The following is a 23,192-nucleotide window of genomic DNA, read 5'->3' on the forward strand; positions in this document are numbered from 1 at the left end:
TAAAATTTGAATGTTGTCCCAATTCAGTTATGTCAGATGCTTCATTTGTAAGGAAGAAATTTAATGAAACTTCATAAATATAAGTTGATCTCTAAATGTAAGTTGATATCTAAATATTATAAAATTCCTTGTGTATGGTTTCCATAAGTATAATAACGATAATATAATACTATGGATATGTATGAGTACACCTGGTAAACAGAGGTTTTTATAAATTATCACACATAGTGTTGAAATATCTCGTACATGTTGAAAGTACGCAGTGTTAAAGTACTGCGTCCTTTCTGTCTGGACACAAATGAACCGTGTAAGACTTAATTAAACACCGTGTAGTGAATACGTCATTCTGTATCTCATTTTGTCATTTGGTAAATGTGTCTTTTAAAGTAATATTGATATTGAATAAGGTGCACCTAATGTGACAAGGTCAGCGGAGCTCATGTGAGCCAGATGAGATAGAGAAACACAGAGAACAGCTGTCCTGGTTTATGTTCTTTAAATCGAAGGAGGCGGTGCACTGTCTGATCGTTGCCTGGCGACAGTAGCCATAGAAACTGGGAATCGTTGTCACATGAAAAAAATCTTCTACATTTCCTCCTTTTCCAAGCATTTCAGAACAGGTAAAAATAGGAGAGTCTGGAAGAGGTGGCGTCTGTGGCCAGACCTAGATTTAGTATTGTAAAATATAAGAAAGATCCCTTATCTTAATTTAAAGTATCACTTTATTAGCATGACAATGGAGATGATGAATACAGGAGTGCATTCCAGCCTTACGTAGCCTTTAAACATCACTAAAATCATGCATGTCAATTTTATAACTGAATTTTCTTTCTTCATCAGAGGGACATGAGATACAATAAGATCACAGTGTAGAGTAAACCTCTAGGAGGTGACATAAGCTCAGAAATAATCCACAGCAGCTTTTTATTGTAACAACTCAGAATCATGAGTCTCAGCAATCACAAATAATCCAGTGAAAATAGTACAGGAAGAATCGACTGCCCTCTTGTGGAGTTGATAACATGTGAGTGTGAGTGCAACAGGATTGTGCAACAGGATAGTGAGTGCTGATATTTTATGGATTTTCATCTCTTGCTTTTATGGCAGGAGTAACACACCAGTATTGGATTTGGCTATTGTCACTGATTTGTCTTGAGGTTAAAAACGTTAGAGTAGAGTATTTGAAAATGTTATGTAACTTAACATCTTAACTTAACAGCTTGATGTGACTATTAAAGGGAATGAGATTTTGACAACATGTTGAAATTACACAGAGAGCTAACCATAGTCTGTGCAGAAACCTGCCTGTCTGGTTGCAGCTTGAAGAAAATAGGCAAGTAATTACTCCGCAAACTTCCTCATTGTATTCAAAAAACTCAGTGGGATCTCTGCTGGGAATCTTGACATCATATTCATGCATTGGAAATTGTCGTATTATTGAAACTGAGCACAAAGGAGATCTAGGTACAGTATAATTGCTCCAGAAAAAAAAATAGATTCATTATGATAGACTTGGAAGTGGCTTCAAAGGAACTGTTGAGTACAAAAGAGCCACAATGCTCAAAAACACTCCTCTGTGGTTTGCTGTCTGGAGATAGACTGTATGTAAATAGACTATAAACGTAATCGTGAAAAAAATTAAGCCCAGGGTTGACAGTATGAAGGTCATTTTAGTTACGTTCAAACAATATTTATTATGCTATTTCCTTCAGCTGTGTGTAGATTTGTGGATAGAAAATGCAAATTATTATTATTACATGGGCTGTCAATTGCAATACAATGTAGCATAAAAGAAAGAGCCAATAAAAAATACAGTTTAGGCTAAAAGGGAAATAAATAAATACTGTTGTGAATATATTGAGGCAGATTGTCTTTATCAGGGTGTGGAAAGAATCCTCGTCGTGATAATCATGTTATTTACACAGTCACTGCTAATTACTCAATTAAACAACAAGGGTTCCACTCACCACTCACTTTATTAGGAACACCTGTACATGTTGGTACCAGATCAGCTGGTTTGCATATTTCATAAACCTTGCCAGTTCAGTGGGTTTTCCATACTTCACTTTGTAAATTGCTCTTTTCACCTTTTACAGTTGGTATGTTGTAGAGCTGGATGTTACGATGTCTTTTAACATCACCAGTGAATGATAAGTAAGGTAAATGTCACCAGTAAAGTCATTGGTGACGCTAAAATAATTCTTTTTTTCTTCTTTTTTTTTCTTAATCTTATGATCCTCAGACTTCTCAAAGTTACCAGATGCTATGAATATTGTCAGAGTAACCTTTGCTTATCCTTCTTACCAGATAATAGGCCATTTCTGGCTCTACATACCAACTGTAAAAGGTGAAAAGAGCATTTTACATGTCAAGTGAAGTGTGGAAAACCCACTGAATTGGCAAGGTTTTTGGAAACACTACTTTAAAACATCAGAGAAATTTAACCTCAAAATTTCATCTGGAATGTAATAGACATACAATAGGAATATAATAGAAGACTGACGAGTGGCATCACATGGGGTGGAGGATAATAATTTCCACAGATCAGTTCAACTAGTCTGGTCAGATTTTTTGATCTTCATTGATCTCACCTGCGTGCTATTTTCATATATTGTAATTGTGTCTTATATTCATTTATTTACTCATGTTTTTTTACCTACATGCTCTTCGGACGGCGACCTCGGGGACTGTTGGATGTGGCCCGAGAAGCCTGGGAAGAGCAGCTCTCCCTTATCGCTCCCTGGTTGAGTATGTGCAGGAAATGCAAGACAGGATCAACAAAGTGAGGCCCATCGTGCGAGAACATATGGAGGCTGCTCAGAGGGAGCAGAGGAGGACCTACAACCACCCGTGCCTCTCCCTTCTCTGATCTAACCAGGAAAGGCCAACCAGACTGGGTGCACTAGAGTCAGGAGGCAGAGCTGGCCTTTGAGGAGTTGAAACGCGCCCTGACAAGCTCGTCTGTCCTCCAGAACCCTGACTTCAGCCTCCCTTTTGTCGTCCAGATCGACGCGTTCGAGACAGGATTGGGAGCCATCCTCTCACAGATCTTCAATGGGGCGGAGCACTTGGTCCTGTATGTGAGCCGAAAGCTGACCCACGCAGAAAGGTAGTATGCCACAGTGGAGAGGGAAGCCTTGGTCATCAAATGGGCAGTGGATGAGCTAAAGTATTACTTGGCAGGACGGCCCTTCAAGAGGGAAGCCTTGGTCATCAAATGGGCAGTGGATGAGCTAAAGTATTACTTGGCAGGACAGCCCTTCAAGAGGGAAGCCTTGGTCATCAAATGGGCAGTGGATGAGCTAAAATATTACTTGGCAGGACAGCCCTTCACCATCATCACCGACCACGCTCCATTGCAGTGGATGGCCAAGGTGAAAGACACGAACGCCCGGGTAACACGGTGGTTCCTCTCCCTGCAGGACTACAACTCAGCACGGTAACGCAGATGGGCTCTCTTGGATCTTCTCCCGGTCAGCACCCCTTTTGTTTTGGACAGCCAGTTTGCGCGTGGCCATGAGGTGGAGCAAAAAAACTCAGCACGGCTGGCGCCCAATCGTTGCAGCGGCGCAAACTCACCCTGACAGAGATGACGGGGAGCTATAATAGGAGTCAGAGGCCGCTTTAAGTACTTATGCTAATGTCTCTTTCCTTTTGCCTTGCAGACAGAGGCATCAGCGCAGACGAGTCGCCACCGCCCGAGCCTGCCACTTGGCGCTGAAACCGAGGGAGTCTGTCGCACTTTCCCTGCCGTCCCCTGGAAGCACCGCTGCTGCCGGCTCGCCTCGCTCCACTGCAAGACGCCACCAACCTCACCGCACTGCTCAAGCTGATGTCACCTTCACCCCCTCACGCCCCCTGCCCACTTTTCTTCAATAAATACCACCTTCTTCACCGCACTTATGTCTCTGAGTGTTTGTGTTCAGCCCTCCTGTGGTCTCGCACTGCTACAATCTATATGAATCTAAACATAAACATGGATGCAGTGGACTTACTTGCTGTTTGGACAGATGATGAAACAAAAGTTTTTCTTGATTTAATTAATGGCAACATCAAACATCATCACTACCCTGACCAGGGTAAGGCAGTGACCTTATCTGATGTAAACACAGATTAGTTTGCATTTCCATTTGTTGGTTTTCAGGATTGGTAAAATAAAATTGTGAAATGCTTGAATGGAAACCTAGCTGTTTACAAATATGAATTAAAATCATCTCAGAAATCATGTCCAGCTGATTCATTTTAACTACACGGCTAAGATGTGTGACAATGTGTGAACATATACATACTTATACTATAAATGCTAGTGACTTCCTTCTTTGTATTTGAATAATTTCACATATGAAGTTAGACATGTCAGCATTCCCATCTACAGATTTCAAGGCTTATCTAGGACTCGTAAACTCTATTCAGCTTGGGGAAACAGGGTAATGTAGTTGTTACAGAAGTATCTCTGGCATTTTAGCCCTGTCCAAATCTGTTATGTAAAAAATACTTTATAGACTGTGTGCATATGCAGCTGGAAAGATTATTCCGTATTTAACCTTATATAATTTGTCAGAAAGAAATAATTCCAGGTAATATATAACGCATCCAAACTGACATTAAATGGACGTGTCAGGTTCACGTTACAGGTACAGCCTATATGTTATGGACATCTGAACTACACTTGTGCAACCACAAACCCTACAACAAGCATTTAGAATAAAGTTTAAAACAATCAGTTTGTATGATCATCAGCTGTATCTAGTATGCATAGATTTGTGTGTGTGTGTGTGTGTTCATAAGTGAGATTGAATTCTCTAATAAGATGGCGTTCATTCTTTTTCTATATCAGCATTGTGGATAGAAAATGCAGATGATTATTATTATTATTATTATTACATGGGCTGTCAACTGCAATACAATGTAGCATAAAAGAAAGAGACAAAAAAATACAAAAAACACAGTTTAGGCTAAAATGGAAAATATGTTGTGAATATATTGAGGCACATTGTCTTTATCAGGATGTGGAATGAATCCTCCTTGTGATGATCATGTTATTTACACAGTCATTGCTAATTTCACAATTAAACAACATGGGTTCCACTCACCACTCACCATCCACTTTATTAGGAACACCTGTACACCTGCACATTCATGGCGTTATCTAAGCAAAAAAAAAAAAATCATGCAAATACAGGTCAAGAGCTTCAGTTAATCTCCACATCAAACTTCAGAAGAGGGAAGAAGTGTGATCTCTGGGACTTTGATCGTGGCATGGATGTTGGTACCAGATTGGCTGGTTTGAGTATTTCAAAAACCTTGCCATTACAGTTGGATTTCCATACTTCCCTTTGTAAAGTGCTGTTTTCACCTTTTACAGTTGGTATGTTGTAGAGCTGGATGTTACGCTCTCTTTTAACATCACCAATACAGTACATGGTAAGTAAAGTACATTAAAGTAATTTATGACTCCTTTCCAAATTCTTTTTTTTAGACTTCTTATAATCCTCAGACTTCTCGTGGTTACCAGATGCTATGAACATGTTAAAGTAAGCATTGCGTATCCTTCTTACCAGATAATAGGATTTCTTGTTCAAAATATTTCAATTGTTCAAAAGGTTGAACCATTGTGTGTTACAATGAACTGTCAGACACTGGCACTGGATTTAATACTGCTTCTCACTCTAGCCAATCATAAAAATGTCATTTTATGACATTTTATGATTTACCATATCATAAAAAAAATTGGTACAAAAGTTCAAGGTCTGAATTGTATATAACAGAGACACACCCCATATGCACAACGTCTATGTAAATATTTGTGTACTGCACACATATGTAGTTCGCCTGAGGTCTAAATACCAATGTGCTCAACTGAACTCAGAATGGCCAATTATCTGGTAAGAAGGATAAGCAAAGGTTACTCTGACAATATTCAAAGCATGTGGTAACTACGAGAAGTCTGAGGATCACAAGATTAAGAAAAAAAGAATTTTTTAGAGTCACAAATGACTTTACTGGTGACATTTACCTTACTTACCATTTACTTTACTGGTGATGTTAAAAGAGAGCGTAACATCCAGCTCTACAACATACCGACGGTAAAAGATGAAAAGAGCGCTTTACATGTCAAGTGAAATATGGAAAACCTACTGAATTGGCAAGGTTTTTGGAAACACTACTTAAAACATCAGAGAAATTTAACCTCAAAATTTCATCTAGAACATAATAGAAGACTGACGAATGGAACCACGTGGGGTGGAAGGTAGTAATTTCCACAGATCGGTTGAACTGGTCTGGTGAGATTTTTTTTGCACAGTTGTTATGAAGGCAAAAACATAATTTAGCATCATGATGCCAACTAATTTCACTGATCTCACCTGCTTGCTATTTTCACATATTGTAATTATGTGTCTTATATTATGTGTCATTCATTCTTATATTTACTCTTTTTTTTTGACATAGCTACCATTTTTTACATTTAAAAATCTCCTCAGAATCCTGTCAAGTTTTGTTGGCCAGATACTGTAGATAATGACATAATTTTAGCAGTTAAGGTTTTAGGAACATCTATTGATATGGTTTAAAAATCCTCTCAGATATCTTGTCAGATTAGCTTCTGTTAAACAGACAGCTGTCCCATATACAATGGATATACAAGTCTACACACCCCTGTTAAAATGGCAGGTTTTTGTGAAGTAAAAGATTGACACTAAGAGAAACCACGTCAGATCTTTTCTTGCCTTTAATGTGCAATTGCAAAGTATACAAATAAAGTGAAAAACAATCAGAAATGTTTATAAGGAAAAAAGAAAAAGAGAAAACTTACAATAAGCTAGTTACATAAGTGTGCACACCCCTAAACTAATACTTTGTTGAAGCACCTTTTGATTTTATTACACCACTCAGTCTTCTTGGGTAAGAGTCTATCAGCATGGCACATCTTGACTTGGCAATATTATCCATCTATTAAATTGTGAGGGCATCACCTGTGCACAGTGCGCTTCAGGTCACTCCACAGATTTTTAGTTGGATTCAGGTCTGGGCTCTGGGTAGACCATTCAAAAACATTGATCTTCTTTTGGTTAAGCCATTCCTTTGTTGATTTGGATGTATGCTTTGCTATGTTCAGCTCACTAGCAGACACTTGAATGTTTTGCAGTAAAATTTACTGGTGTTTTCTAGCTATTCATGATTCCTTCCACCTTGATTAAAGCCCCAGTTCTGGCTGAAGAAAAGCAGCCCTAAAGCATGCTTCACCATGAGTATGGTGTTTTTTTTTTTTTGCACCAAACATACCTTTTAGAATTGTGGAATTATTATCCATCCATACTGCTTATCCTACACGTAGTCATGGGGTGGCCTGTAGCCTATCCCCGGGAACTCAAGGCGGGAGACACCCTGGATGGGGTGCCAAGCCATTGCAGGGCACAACTGCACACAATCACATACCCATTCACACACTACAGACAATTTGGAAATGCCAGTCAGCCTACAATGTATGTATTTGGAGTGGAAGAGGAAACCAGAGTACCTGGAAGAAACCTCCAAAGTACAGGGAGAACAGGCAAACTCCACGCACACAGAACAGAGGTTCTGGCAGCCTCCCTGGTAAGTTTTTGTCTTGTCCTTTTGTAAATTTTGGAGGGACATCCATTGGGCGATCGAGGAGGAGGTCAGCCGGATGCTCAGAGTTGGCATCATCGAGGAAACCACAAGCCCCTGGTCTAGCCCCATCGTCATGGTGACCAAGCCTGACGGGAACATCCGGCTGTGCAACAACTTCTGGAAGCTCAACCAGGTGTCGGAGTTCGACTGGTACCCTCTCCCATGAGTCAACATCCTAGTAGAGCGGCTGGGGAGGGCCCAGTTTATCTCAACACTCGACCTTACGAAAGGGTACTGGCAGGTGGCCCTGAGCCCCGAGGCAAAGCCCAAGACCGCATTCTCCACCGCTCATGGCCACTGGCAGTACCGGGTCCTCCTCTTTAGCTTACACGGGGCCACATTCCAGCAGCTAACGGACATTGTTCTGCAGCCCCACCGCCAGTATGCAGCCTCCTACATCGACAATGTGGTCATTCACTCCACCGTATCCTTCTTACCAGATAATAGGATTTCTTGTTCAAAATATTTCAGTTTTTTGGACAATGTAAATAGACTCAAAATTGTGGAATGACATTCAAAGGAATAATTAAATAGATATACAGCATATCTATTTTTAATTTTGCCTTCGATTGCCATTTCACAATTTTGAGTCTATTTACATTGTTCAAAAGGTTGAACCATTGTGACAGTGATGCCTCCCTCCCAGATGTGCTGAATGACTTCTACGCCCGGTTTGAAGCACAGAACAACGTGACGGCAAGGAAGACCACACCTCCTACCAACAACCAGGTGATCTGTCTAACCACAGATGAAGTGAGGAACACTCTACGCAGAGTCAACCCACAGAAGTCTGCTGGACCAGACAACATCCCTGGCCGGGTGCTCAGAGAATGTGCAGAACAGCTAGCAGATGTCTTTACTGACATCTTCAACATCTCCCTGAGCAGCGCCGTTGTTCCCACATGCTTCAAGACAACGACCATCATCCCAGTGCCTAAGAAGTCTTCAGTCTCCTGCCTCAATGACTACCGTCCCGTTGCACTCACACCCATCGCTATGAAGTGCTTCGAGAGGCTTGTCATGAGGCACATCAAATCCCACCTTCCACACTCACTGGACCCACTGCAGTTTGCGTTTCGTCCTAACCGTTCAACAGACGATGCCATCACCACTACTCTCCATCTGGCTCTCACCCACTTGGACAACAAAGACACATACGTTCAAATGCTGTTCATTGACTTCAGTTCAGCATTCAACACAATCATTCCTCAGCACCTGATCGAGAAGATGAGCTTACTGGGTTTGAACACCTCCCTCTGTAACTGGATCCTGGATTTCCTGACTGGGAGACCTCAGTCAGTCCGGATCGGAAACAGCATCTCCAGCACCACCACACTGAGCACTGGAGCCCCTCAGGGCTGCGTACTCAGCCCGCTGCTGTTCACTCTGCTGACTCACGACTGCGCAGCAATGCACAGCACAAACCACATCATAAAGTTTGCCGATGACACGACCATGGTGGGTCTCATCAGCAAGAACGACGAGTCAGCATATAGAGAGGAAGTGACACATCTGTCAGCCTGGTGTAAAGCCAACAACCTATCTCTGATCGTGGACAAAACTAAAGAGATGGTTGTTGACTTTAGGAGAGCACAGAGCAACCATTCTCCACTGAACATTGATGGATCCTCCGTGGAGATCGTGAAGAACATCAAATTCCTTGGTGTTCATCTGACGGAGAACCTCAACTGGTCACTCAACACCAGCTCCATCAGCAAGAAAGCCCAGCAGCGTCTCTACTTCCTAAGAAGGCTGAGGAAAGTCCATCTGCCACCCCCCATCCTGACCATGTTCTACAGAGGGACCATCGAGAGCATCCTGAGCAGCTGCATCACTGCCTGGTTTGGGAATTGCACCGTCTTGGATCGCAAGACCCTACAGCGGATAGTGAGGACAGCTGAGAAGATCATCGGATTCTTTCTCCCCTCTGTCACGGACATTTACACCACACACTGCATCCAAAAGGCCAACAGCATTGTGGACGACCCCACACACCCCTCTCACACACTCTTCACACTACTGCCATCAGGGAAGAGGTTCCGAAGCATTCGGGCTCTCACAGCGAGACTGTGCAATAGTTTTTTCCCTCAAGCCATCAGGCTTCTCAACACACACAACTGAACTGGAACTAAACTCACACACACACACACACTCATTCAACTTCATACATTCATTAAGTTATTACAAACAAGTTGGTTTGTTCTACTGTTTACATTGTACATTCCACCACTGCACTGCTGCTCTGCTCGGTTCTTTTTGCACATCACTGGCACTGCCACTTTAATACTTGTAAATTTGCATATTGCACTGTATATAGATATATATACAGTAGGTTACGGGTTGCTGCTATTTTGTGTTTGTGTACTTGTCCTGTACAGTACTTGTCCTGCACTGTCTCATGTTGTCTGTTCTGCACTGTTTTGTTTTGCACTGTTTGCACTAGGTTGCACACGATGCACTTCATGTGGCTAGGACAACTTAGTCTAGTCCTCAGCTCTGTGTTTTGTAACTCTATGGTGTGTGAGGTGATGACGTTGTTTTATGTAGCACCAAGGTTCTGGAGAAACGTTGTCTCATTTCACTGTGTACTGCGTCAGCTATATATAGTTGAAATGACAATAAAAGCCTCTTGACTTGACTTTACCATTGTGTGTTGCAATGGACTGTCAGACACTGGCACTGGATTTAATACTGCTCCTCACTCCAGCCGATATTATACAAAAAAAAAAATTGGTACAAAAGTTCAATGTCTGAATTGTATATAACAGAGACACATCCCATATGCACAACTTCTATGTTAATAAATGTGTAGTGCACACGTATGTAGTTCACCTGAGGTCTAAATACCAATGTACTCAACTGAACTCAGAATGGCCAATTATCTGGTAAGAAGGATAAGCAACGGTTACTCTGACAATATTCAAAGCATGTGGTAACTACGAGAAGTCTGAGAATCACAAGATTAAGAAAAAAAAAAAAGAAGAAAAAAAGTATTTCTTAGAGTCACAAATGACTTTACTGGTGACATTTACCTTACTTACCATTTACTTTACTGGTGATGTTAAAAGAGAGCGTAACATCCAGCTCTACAACAGGGTAGTAATTTCCACAGATCGGGTTGGACTAGTCTGGTGAGATTTTTGGCAAAGTTGTTATGAAGGCAAAAATATAATTTAGCTTCATGATGCCAACTAATTTCATTGATCTCACCTGCTTGCTATTTTCACATATTGTAATTATGTGTCTTATATTCATTCATTTACTCATTTTTTTACATAGCTACCATTTTTTACATTTAAAAATCTCCTCCGAATCCTGTCAAGTTTTGTTGGCCAGATACTGTAGATAATGACATAATGTTAGAAGTTAAGATTTAGGAACATCTAAACTTAAACAACTGAGCACCAAACATACCTTTTAGAATTGTGGAATTATTATCCATCCATACTGCTTATCCTACACAGAGTCATGGGGTGGCCTGTAGCCTATCCCCGGGATCTCAGGGCACAAGGCGGGAGACACCCTGGATGGGGTGCCAAGCCATTGCAGGGCACAACTGCACACAATCACATATCCATTCACACACTACAGACAATTTGGAAATGCCAGTCAGCCTACAACGTATGTATTTGGAGTGGGAGAGGAAACCAGAGTACCTGGAAGAAACCTCCAAAGCACGGGGAGAACATGCAAACTCCACGCACACAGAACAGAGGTGGGATTCGAACTCCTAACCCTGGAGGTGCGGGGTAACAGTGCTAGCCACCATGGTCCCCCTGGAACCAGCAGTCTCAATCGAGGTAAGCAGCTTTAAATATTTGGGGGTCCACATCAGCGAGGACCTCACCTGGACACTCAACACCACCCAGCTGGTTAAGAAAGCACAACAGCGGCTGTACTTCCTGAGGAGGCTGAGGAAGTTTGGCATGTCGCCTAAGATCCTCAACAACTTCTACAGCTGCATTGTTGAGAGCGTCTTGACCAGCTGCATCACTGTGTGGTATGGCAGCACTACAGTGAGGGACCGCAAACGTCTGCAGAGAGTGGTGAGGACTGCTGAGAAGATCATCAGGACTCCACTGCCCTCTCTGCAGACTATTTACCACCGCAGAGTCCACAGGAGAGCTGCCTCCATCCTTAAGGACCCAAACCACCCACAATACGGACTGTTCACACTCCTGCCCTCGGGACGGAGGTACAGGAGTGTGAAATGCAGAACCTCCAGACTAAGGAACTCCTTCTTCCCCTCAGCCATTAGACTTCTAAATGGGTAGCCAGTGGACACAGACTAGTCTCACACATCTCATAGATTAGGTGGACTGAACTGCTACAGCTCAATTTGCACATTTGTAAATGTTACTGCTGCTATTTCTTATCAAGAAGCTTCATTTCGATTTACACATTGTTAAATGTGACAGCTGCTATTGTTATTGTGTAGTTGCACTCAATTTACTACAGGCTACTGTACTATTGTTTTTGTTTTTGTATTTGTTTTGTATTGTTTTGTACATAAGTCAATATTGCACATAGAGAGATACTTCATATGCACAAGTCAACATTGCACACTCACACATACAGATGTACAACAGTCTATATTTTTATATATATAATTTATATTTCTACTTTTGGCATTCAATGTGGACAGCAAAGTGAGAATTTTATTGTTCCGGGAAACTTGGTTTCCTCACTGTGCACATGACAATAAACGCTTTGAATCTTGAATCTCTTTGAATCTTACAGATTTCAAGGCTTATCTAGGACTCATAAACTCTATTCAGCTTGGGGAAACAGGGTAATATAGTTTTTACAGGAGTATCTCTGGCATTTTAGCCCTGTCCGAATCCATTGTGTCAATAATTCTTTATAGACTATGTGCGTATGCAGCAGTAAACCTTCTATAAATTCTCAGAAAGAAAAAATTCCAGGTAACATATAACGCATCCAAACTGACATTAAAAGGACAGATTCACGTTACAGGTACAGCCTATATGTTATGGACATCTGAACTACACTTGCGCACCCACAAACCCTACAACAAGCATTTAGAATAAAGTTTAAAACAATCAGTTTGTATGATCATCAGCTGTATCTAGTATGCATAGATTTGTGTGTGTGTGTGTGTGTGAGACAATCATGCGTACATAGTGAAAACACTTCTATGTGAGTCATACAGAGATAGCTAATCCTGTGCAAACTGATCATAATGACTACAAACATCCTCTGTCAACATTACATAACAGAGACATGTCCAGAAATCGTATCTGTTTAGTGTTATGTCTATGCTGGGATCAGCGTCGATCTCCAATTACAAGAATACAGCGTGGCCTACAAACCGCCACCGACTACAACTCACAGCCACGGACACTCTCACTTTCACGTTCACCCGACTACTGATTGCACTCGTCCGGACTCTATCAAGCATGCAGTATTTAAGCACCCTCACTTCACTTCTGCTTTGTGAAGTAATACACCCTGTATTGTTTTTAACAGTCATTACCATGCCTTTTGAATACTGATTGTTACCCTGGTTCTTAGTCTTGTTTCTGGTATTCTCTTGCCTGGTCTAGTGCTGTTTGTTGATCGCCTGACATATGATTTGTTTGTGGATTACGTCTTTGTTCTGATTGCTTTCATTCAAAAAAAACCTATCTATCAAAAACCTGTCTACCTGCATTTCCATCCTGACCTGCATGCCTTACAATTAGAAATAAAGCACAAGATTAAATAAAGCAAATATTATTATAACGTGTTCATAAGAGGTTTAATGCTTATGAAAATTTTCTTTTAAAAAAAGAAACAATGCATTCAGCATGGAGATTAATGGATACAGAACTCAAAAACAAGATCAAGCTAAGTGTGAAGAAAAAAAAAACAACTCCATCTCAAAGACTCTTATTTCTCACAAGGGCATAATTTGAATTTGAGCTCATAAGTGAGATTGAGTTCTCTAATAAGATGGTGTTGGTTCATTTTCTATATCAGCATTACTCTGACAGTACAGTTCTTCTGGCTGTAACATATATGATATGTTTTTATTAACGTGCTCATTCTAATATGTAATCCTTACTATTGTTATAGCTCATACACAGGGACATAATAATTATCCATTAGTGTTTTATTAGTGAATATACATACTGTATGTTATGAATATATTAACTATTCATTAATGTGTAATACCACATAATGCGTATTACTTATTACTTAGTACTTACTTACTAAGTATTTAGCCATGAGCTACTACAATATTACCTCGCCAACAGAGTTTTGAACTGATGGTATTCTTAGTTTGTGACCTAGCGAACCACTATCAGAATGTATCCTCTGCCAAATGCCATAAATGTAAATGTACTTAGAACACCGTTACATGATAGACCAAGTGTATAAGTGGAACAAAAGCTCCTTTGCACATAGCAAGATCCTTTCAGGAAGGAAGCTGAGAAAGAAAGCAGTCAGTGAATGTTGAAGTTGTTCTACTAAATTGTTTCTGCCAGCATCACTGGACCTCATTTAAACTTACCCAACAATAAAAAAAATTTCTACTTAGACCGTTGGCTTATTAAGAGGAAATTTAGATAAGTCCTGCAATGCAGCAGAGAGTGCCATTTACAAATAAAAAAATATTAAATTCTTCATTTGTATCCTGTAACTAGGAGATCTTTAACTGTTACAACAAACAAAAGCGGCACTGACCTCAAACAGATCAACTGTAGTGTGAGAACAAGGAATAATGTTTTCTGTCACCATAACACCCATGCCATTCAAATCAGTAAAGGAGACTAAGCTACCAACATCAATTCCTGACACAAGTTTCCCCTACAAATGAACAAAGACAACAATCATACTACAGAACGCAACAAACAATTCAGATGATGTTTTCCGTATCGAGATTGTCTAGATTTTCATGATTTTTATATCCAAACAGTCTGAAGTCTGCCTCATAAATTTTGTAGAGTTTCCTCCTCCACTCCACGGGGATGTTGCTAAACCAGGTCTTTATTGCACTTGGCTCTGTTTTGCTGTTGATCCAAGGTCGAAGGTCGACAATGTTATCAACATGGAACATTCGTAGCAGTTGAGCAGCATCTTCCTCAATGGTTTCCATCTTCCCTATAAAGTCATATTCAATCAGGCAAGGATGGCATAAGTGATTTATTTGTTGCCAGTGTTCATCAAAAAACGCGTCTTTTTTTGCTTGGAGGCTCAGTATAAATTGGATGAAGTTGTAGAAAGAAGGAATAATGCCAGCAGCGTGTGCTTTCTCTACTGTTGATGGCAGATTAGAGACATTTCCAAATGTTCTTAATATGTGCATCCCAACTGATTTGTAATATACCTGATTTTTGCTTTGAAACTTATCTCTGTAGGCTGAAATCAGTCTAACAAATGGATCTCTGACAAACATGAACTTTTTGTATGTCTCAAGTTTTTTTTTCATCACTGCCTTGGGGTATGCGTTAAGGTACTTTAGAGAGGATCCATGAACTTTTTCAATGGGCACGTCTGCAGGGCTCCTGTAAGGTACACCATCCACTTTCAGACTCTCACTTAGAACGATCAAGATCCGCTTCCAGGCAGTACAGGCAACTTTTGGAACGTAGCAATAGATTATTCCATGCCGGTCGTCTACAAGCAGGTTGCTCAAATCCTTCAGGGGAATTTGGTCAAATGTCTGCCATTTGCCACTGATGTCCAAGGTAATGTTATTGATGCACAGGTCATGAACAAGCTTCTTTCTGGCATACTGTCTGAGCTTCAGATTCAGTGGCATCGGGCTTGTGTGGATCTTCCCCTCACATCTCCTGTTCTCATCAGTGTCCAGCTGTTGTATAATTTCTGAGTTTAAAAAATGAGTCATGTGATGGAGATATCCTTCAAGTACATCCTCTGTTTCTCTGTTTATAACAAACAGAAAAGAAATTAAGCTCATGGTTAAAACAAAAAAAAAGCAAAATTTCTTGTACTTGTCCATTTCATCTGGCAGGAAAGAGAGAGTCTGAGCGTTACGAACAATTCTGAACTGAAGTAAGTCTGAGTAAGGGTGGAGTTAGCTTGTCAGGTGACTGCCTTGTTTCAAGCTAAACATTCTGTTTCATGACATTACCATACCATAGGCATTGTTTCTACACTCAAAAAAATCATAATATGATTAACATTACACCAAATTTCGTTCCTGTACATAAGTATAATACATAAATCGTAGTATTTGGGGTCAGTAAATACTGTTTCCTTTTTCTGCAAAGCATATATCTTAGCAAGTAAGAATATCTTGAGTATAAGCAAGTTCAACTCCTATTTCTCTTTATGGGACTGTTTTTAAACATATTTAGATAAACCTATTTCTGCACTTATTTACTAATTTGAGTGTTATTCTATTGGTAGATAATTTTGCTTATTTCTAGAAAGAAGCAAAAATGATCTGCCAATAGAATAAGAGAATTTTAAGCTTAAAATGTCTAGAAATAGGCTTATTTGGTTTATATTTGTTATAAAATCATTTCATAATGAGAAATATTAAATAACTTTTCCTTTATTCAACATATCTTCACTCGCTATGAAATCATTTTTGCAATAAATAGTGTCTGCTGCTTTAATTTTATGCCCACATATCACTCAGTGTCACGTAGGAGTGATAAAGCATTTGGAGAAAGCAAGCTTCTAGCATCCCCTTGTGGGGAAAACTTTCTGCAGAGATCACACAGCATCTCCAGATAATAAGTTCTATTTATTGATTGTGTGTATTAGCTGTGCGAGCTACTATGCAGGTCTGTGCTAGAAAGCATGACATCTGCCCTTAAATTTTGGGCAAACAATTGTTGATTTGGTTCAAAATGTCCTTTTTGTTTAATATACAACACAAAGCTGAGATAGACATGTACTCCATTCACCTATCCTCTCAAGAAAGTGGTCTGAGATGCAACATAATGTATGTGGTCCATGATCTCCACCTTCCTCTAAGTTTGAAGTAATTAAAAACACCATGCAGATAGTTGAATTCTTAAATCTGATTGGTCAGAAAGTGTTGATTAATTTTCTATATTTTCAGCTCTGACAGTAGTGCTGGCTGCAGGGCAAGTCACAGGTTTATATTAATATGCTCGTTCTAATATATTATCATTTCTGTAGTAACATTAACAGGGACTTGTGGATGAATCCTCCACATAATCTCAGACAAATAAACAATGAATTTAAAAAACATGTTACTTAGCAAAGAAAAAATGTACAATTGTTGGTATGTTAAAGTTTTCTTTAAGTAGGTGTTTATTTAACATTTCTGGAAGGAGTCTCCATTGTTAGTGCTTTGTAACACTCGGTAGGTTTTTTGCTAAAAGAAAGTCTTCAGGACAAGGTAAACAGGGTGATGATTAATTCCATAAATCAATTCACCTTGTCTGGTGACGTACTTTGGAAAGATAACATTGTGTTTGTTCAGGCATTAATGTAATTTAATGGCTTGACGCCAAATAATATGGTTGGGCACAAGCCAGTTTTTTTCTCACCCAGGTGCTACTTTATTAGCCAGAGATTAACTTGCATATTTCCTGTTTTATGACAAAGACTGAAAGCTGCGGTGTTGGGATTAACTGGCACTAATCTGTACATGAAAAGATTTAAAAAAAAAAAAAATCTGGGCCTTTTACTAGATGAGCATTCAAATTCATTTTACATGTTTGGTTTTTTTTTTACATCTAAATTTGTACTGTTTCACCAAGAATGAGAAGAGAAGAATAATCAGTAACAGTTAATGACAATTATAACAGCCAGGTGCTGTCATATAAAGGGAGGCTGAAATGGATGTAGTTGCAGTTCAGCGTATTTTAATGAAAGGCAGGCAGACAATTCCAAAAACGTTAGGCAAGATCAGAATAAAAAAAAACAGGCATATGTCAGGTGAAGAACAAACAGTATAAACAGGGCTAAGTTTCTGTTCTGGTGAACAGAACCCATAAAAACATAACAGAGACACACCCCATAGGCACATATTCCATGTAACTATTTGAGTAGCGTGCAAGTATGTAGTTATGCCTGAGGTCTTAATACCAATGTGCTCAACCGAAGTCAGAAATGGCCTATTATCTAGTAAGAAGGATAAGCAATGGTTACTTTGACAATGTTCATAGCATCTGGTAAATATGAGAAGACTGTGGATCATAAGAATTTTCTAAAAAGAGAATTTGGAAAGGAGAAATTACTTTATTGTTGATGTTAAAAGAGAGCGTAACATCCAGCTTTACAACATACCAATTCTAAAAGGTGAAAAGAGTGCTTTACATGTCAAGTGAAGTGTGGAAAACCCACTGAATTGGTAAGGTTTTTGGAAACACTACTTTAAGAGGTTTTATAAACCATCAGAAAATGTAACAAAATTGGAACATGAGACTGTAGAGTGTTGTGAATAATAACGAAATGTGGGGTGCAGGGTGGTAATTTCAACAAATCAGTTCAACTCGTCTGGTGAGATTTCTTGCAAAGTTGTCATGAAGGCAAAAATGTAACTTACAGTACGTCATGATGCTAATTCCACTGATCTAACCTACTTGGTATTTTCATGTATTGTAATGACGTGTCTTATACATTCATTCATTTACTCATTTTTTCTTTTCTTTTCTTTTTTTTTTTTTACATATATACCTTTTTTTTACATTTAAGTTTTCTTGGCCAGTGTCAGGTCAATCCAGTCAGCAAACTCCAAACAAACACCGCAGCCTAAAAACATAGCCGTTCACAATGTCACAAACACACACACGTTCACGCAAGCACCCTTTAAAAGAGACTTTCTCTCGCCACCAGTTTGCGAAGTATATGCCCAGTTTGTCTTGTGCAACATCCGCTGAGTGCCCATGCTATTGATGGGCACCCATCAGGGGAGAAACAGTCTCACACTGCACCCTGCACCTCCTCCTTCAAGTCGGCACACTCCACCTGGATTACACTTCTGGTCACTGTTACATCCAAGCACCCTGCCATCCTGGGCTTTCTGTGGTTGCAGCTCCACAATCTCCACATTTTGTGTTCTCAAAAGCAACTCACCTGCTGGTCTTCTTATTGTCATGGCCAAATATCCAGGCCCTTCAATTCACCCTGTCATTGACCACAGTGGAAAGCCCAGATGATTCCCTCTGAATACCAGGACCTGACATCAGATGTCCATGTAGTATCCGCTTCCTCTAATCCTCGCAACCCTGGAACAGCTCCGTTCAGCCCAAATTTTAACTAAGCTGGAACTCCACAGTGCATATAACCTGGTGCATATTTAACATGGGATTTAGCACCACCTATGGCCACTACGAGTTCTGTGTGATGCCATATGGGCTCTCTTGAGCCCCCTGTGTGTTCCAGTGCTTAATCAGTGACGTCTTACGAAGTCTATGTAAGCAATAATGTATTCCAATGTGCTGTCGAAATACATTATTGCTTACATAGATAATATCCTGATCTACTCCCCCTCTTTCGAAACTCATGTTCGTCACGCCAGTCAGGTCCTGCAGCAGCTCATACAGCACCAGCTCTATGTGAAAAGGGAGAGTTCCATCAGCGCACCATTGACGTCCTGGTCTGTATCACCAGCCCGGATGGCGTCTCCATGTGCAAGTCCAAGGTGGCTGCTGTCACTAACTGGCCTACTCCAGGAGGGTCAAAGACCTGCAATGGTTCCTCGGCTTTGCCAACTTTTACCAGAACTTTATCCTTGGTTTCAGTTCCACAGGTTACCCCCTAACATCACTCAACCAGAAGAAACCCAACTGCCTAGGCTTTTTAGAAACCCAAAAGCCAAAACTACATCCTGTTGCATTCTTTTCCCACAAGCTATCCCCGGCCGAGCAAAACTGGGAGCTGTTGGCCATCCAGTTAGCCTTGGAGGAGTGGCGGCACTGGCTGGAGGGGGCTGCTCACTCATTTACAGTGTTCACTGATCATAAAAACCTGGAGTACCTCAAGTTGGCCAAACACCCGAACCCTTCGTCAAGCCTGCTGGTCTCTTTTCTTCACCCAGTTCCAGTTCACCTTGTCCTATCGCCTCAGTTCTAAAAACACCAAGATGGAAGCCCTGTCATGTGTTCACGGTTTTTCCATTCAGCAAATTAACAAACTTGAATGAAAACATCTAACATTAAAAAAAAACTAAATCCTGCCATATCCTTATGACTCTAAGCATAAACATGGACACAGTGGACTTGTGTGCTGTTTGGACAGATAACAAAAGTTTCCTTTGATTCAATTAATGAAAACAACATCAAACATCAACACTACCCTGACCAGGGTAAAGCAGTGACCTTATCTGATGTAAACACAGATTAGTTTGCATTTCCATTTGTCAGCTTTTCAGGATTTGTAAAATAAAATTGTGAAATGCTTGAATGGAAACCTAGCTGCTTATAAATATAAATTAAAATCATCTCAGAAATCATGTCCAGCTGATTCATTTTAACTACACGGCTAGCAAGATGTGTGACAATGTGTGAACATATACTGTATAAGTGCCAATGACTTCCTACTTTGTATTTGAGTAATTTCAAATATGAAGTCAGACATGTCAGCATTCTCATCTACAAATGTCAAGGCATACCTAGAACTCAGACTCTATTCATGTTTGGGAGACAGGGTAATGTAGTTATTACAGGAGTATCTCTGGCATTTTAGCCCTGTTCAAATGGTTATGTCAGTAATTCTTTATAGCCTGTGTCCGCATGCAGCTGGAAAGATTACATTGTATTTAACCTTCTATAAAATGTCACAAAGAAGTAATTCTAGGTAATATATAACGCATCCAGATTGACATGTTGATTAAGCTTTCATTATATTCTATTATATATCCTTGTTCTTCTTTTCTATCAACATTAAAAGGACATGTCAGATTCATGTTACAGGTACAGCCTATATGTTATGGACATGTGACCTATACTTGTGCAACCACAAATGCTACAAAAGCATTTATAATAAAGGTTAAAACAATCAGTTTTTATGAATATGAGGTGTATCTAGTATGCATAGATTTTTGTGTGTTTGTGTGACAGAGAGAGACAGACAATCATGTACATTGTGAAAACACTGCTATGTGAGTTATACAGAGATTGCTAATCATGTGCAAATTGAGTAAAAATGAGCTCCAATTCCTCCAAATGTGCAAAAATGAGCTCCAATTCCCAGAATACAGCACGGCCTACAAACCGCTACTGATTGCACTCACCTGGACTCTATCAAGCACACAGTATTTAAGCACCCTCACTGCACATCCACTTTGTGAAGTATACGCCCTGTATTGCTTTCACCAATCGTTACCAAGCCTTTTGAATATATTGTATTGTATATTGTGCAAACTCCCTGCCATTTGCCACTGATGTCCAAGGTAATGTTATTGCTACACAGGTCATAAACAAGCTTCTTTCTGGCATACTGTGTGAGCTTAAGCTTCAGTGGCATTGGGCTTGTGTGGATCTTCCCCTCACATCTCCTGTTCTCATCAGTGTCCAGCTGTGGTTAAATTTCTGGGTTAAAAGATATCTCTGTCTTAGGATAGAGATATCCTCCACATCCATCCTTTGTTTCCTTGTATGTAAAAAACAGAAAAGAAATGAAGCTCAGGGTTAAAAAAACAAACAAAAAAAAAAGCAAAAATTCTTAAACCTGCCCATTTCATCCAGCTGAGAGAGTCTCAACCTCTCAGGTGACTTTTTTTAAAGATAAACATTCTGTTTCATAACATACCAGGCTCTGTTTTTATAACAGAGAATTATATGATTGGTGTTATGGCAAATTTTTTGTTTCCTGTTCTCACCTTTTTTCTATTCATGGCCATAAATCAGTGTGTCATCTCCAACAAATTGACATCATTACCATACCATTATCATAGGTTCTGTAATATATCCACACCCATACGACTGATGATAGAGACTGGTACTTTTATTGTGAGCAGAAATGTACATAAGAAGTATAATATTTATAAATTGCAGTATTTCTGGTCATAAATTGCAGTATTTGGTTTTTCTGAAAAAAAAAAGGAAGAATATCTTGAATATAAGCAAATTCAACACATATTTCTCTTTACTGGATTTTTTTTTAAACATATATAAGACTATTAAACCTATTTCTGGACTTATTTACTTATTTTAAGTTTGAAAATGTTATTCTATTTGCAGATAATTTTGCTTATTTCAAGCATTTATTTCTAGAAAGAAGCAAAAATGATCTGCCAATAGAATAAGAGAATTTTAAACTTAAAATATCTAGAAATATGTTTAATGGCTTTATATTTGTTATGTAATAATTTCATAATGAGAAATATTAGATAACTTTTCCTTTATTCAAAATATCTTCACTCACTATGAAATTATTTTTGCAATAAATAGTGTCTGCTGCTTTAATGTTATGTCCACATATCCCTCAATATCTGAGGGATCAGTACAGAGATGAAAACAGTTCCAAGCAAGGCCTGCTATCCAAATGGATAAAAGATGGCAAATATCAAACCCGAATGAGAGACAAGGACGAAAATAGGAGTGCATGCTGGCCGAGACGCGACCTCGAATACTGACGGCGACAGCTGGGCATGATCCGGGAAGCTCGTGTGCCTCATTCAAGTTCCGCTGCGAGACAGGGAGCAAACTTCCCGCTTGCAACTAACTGGCCGCACTTAACTCTATGAATGCAAGCGAACAGCGTCCCCTCATCACAACTAAATTGACGGTGCAGTGAGGAGTGTCTCTCATAAGATTAGCGCTAAGATTAACAAAATTTTCTCTCAGAATGAGCATGTCACTCTGATACCTGGCACAAACTTATGTCCGCACACCGACTGACAAAAATGCGGAGTTTAAGCAGTGGTGTGCACAGGTACGCAGGACTGAAGATCTATAAAGGACTGGCTTTAGTCTGGAAAAGTGGAACGTTGGGCTGATCTTCATGGAGTACACCATGGAGTTGATCCTTCTCAGGAATTTAAATGGGCCAATGTACCGGTGTGCCAGTTTTTTGGACTTGACCCGCAATGGCAAGTCCTTTGTGGCCAGCCACACCTACTGGCCAGGACAAACAGTGGGGCCCAAATGCCTCTTATGGTTCACCATGCAGGTACTCCTCTCGGTGACTGCTTGCAGGGTGGGTCTGGCCCTCTGCCAGACCCTGAGACACTGGCACACCATGTGTTTGTACTACGTGCTGCAGGAGGAGCTCAGCGGTTTCTTTGGCTGAGGGGAGTTTAAGCAGCAGAATGAATTTACAGGCCTTCGAGGCCCAGTCCACAACTACTAATATCACCCCCATCCCCTGGGACACCGGTAGGCCAGTGTCAAAGTCCAGGGAGAGGTTTGACCATGGGCAAGATGGTATGGAGAAGGGGGTAAAATAGACCCTGTGGACTGATTCGAGGCTCCTTATTCTGGGCGCACACCTGGCATGCCACAACATAGGCCTGGACATCTTTATCCACAGCAGGCTACCAGAATGGATGGCATAAAAATTCCAGGGTTCTGGCTACCCTGGGGTGCTCGGCATAGGAGAGGTGTGGTCCCAAGAGAGGACCTGTGCTCGGATGCTTTTTGGGA

The 23,192-nt window shown here is 40.2% G+C and overlaps 1 protein-coding gene across 1 annotated transcript; it reads right to left on the bottom strand.

Moving 5' to 3' along the window:
* Positions 1 to 11,982: 11,982 nt before the first annotated feature.
* LOC113528811 (carbohydrate sulfotransferase 12-like) lies at positions 11,983 to 15,662 on the bottom strand. Its single transcript, XM_026917557.3, has one exon. The coding sequence runs from the start codon at positions 15,620 to 15,622 to the stop codon at positions 14,516 to 14,518; it is 1,107 nt and encodes a 368-aa protein (XP_026773358.2). The 5' UTR covers positions 15,623 to 15,662; the 3' UTR covers positions 11,983 to 14,515.
* Positions 15,663 to 23,192: the final 7,530 nt, after the last annotated feature.

The sequence above is a fragment of the Pangasianodon hypophthalmus genome, chromosome 30, assembly GCF_027358585.1.
Source record: "Pangasianodon hypophthalmus isolate fPanHyp1 chromosome 30, fPanHyp1.pri, whole genome shotgun sequence".
Classification (NCBI taxonomy): Eukaryota; Metazoa; Chordata; class Actinopteri; order Siluriformes; family Pangasiidae; genus Pangasianodon; species Pangasianodon hypophthalmus.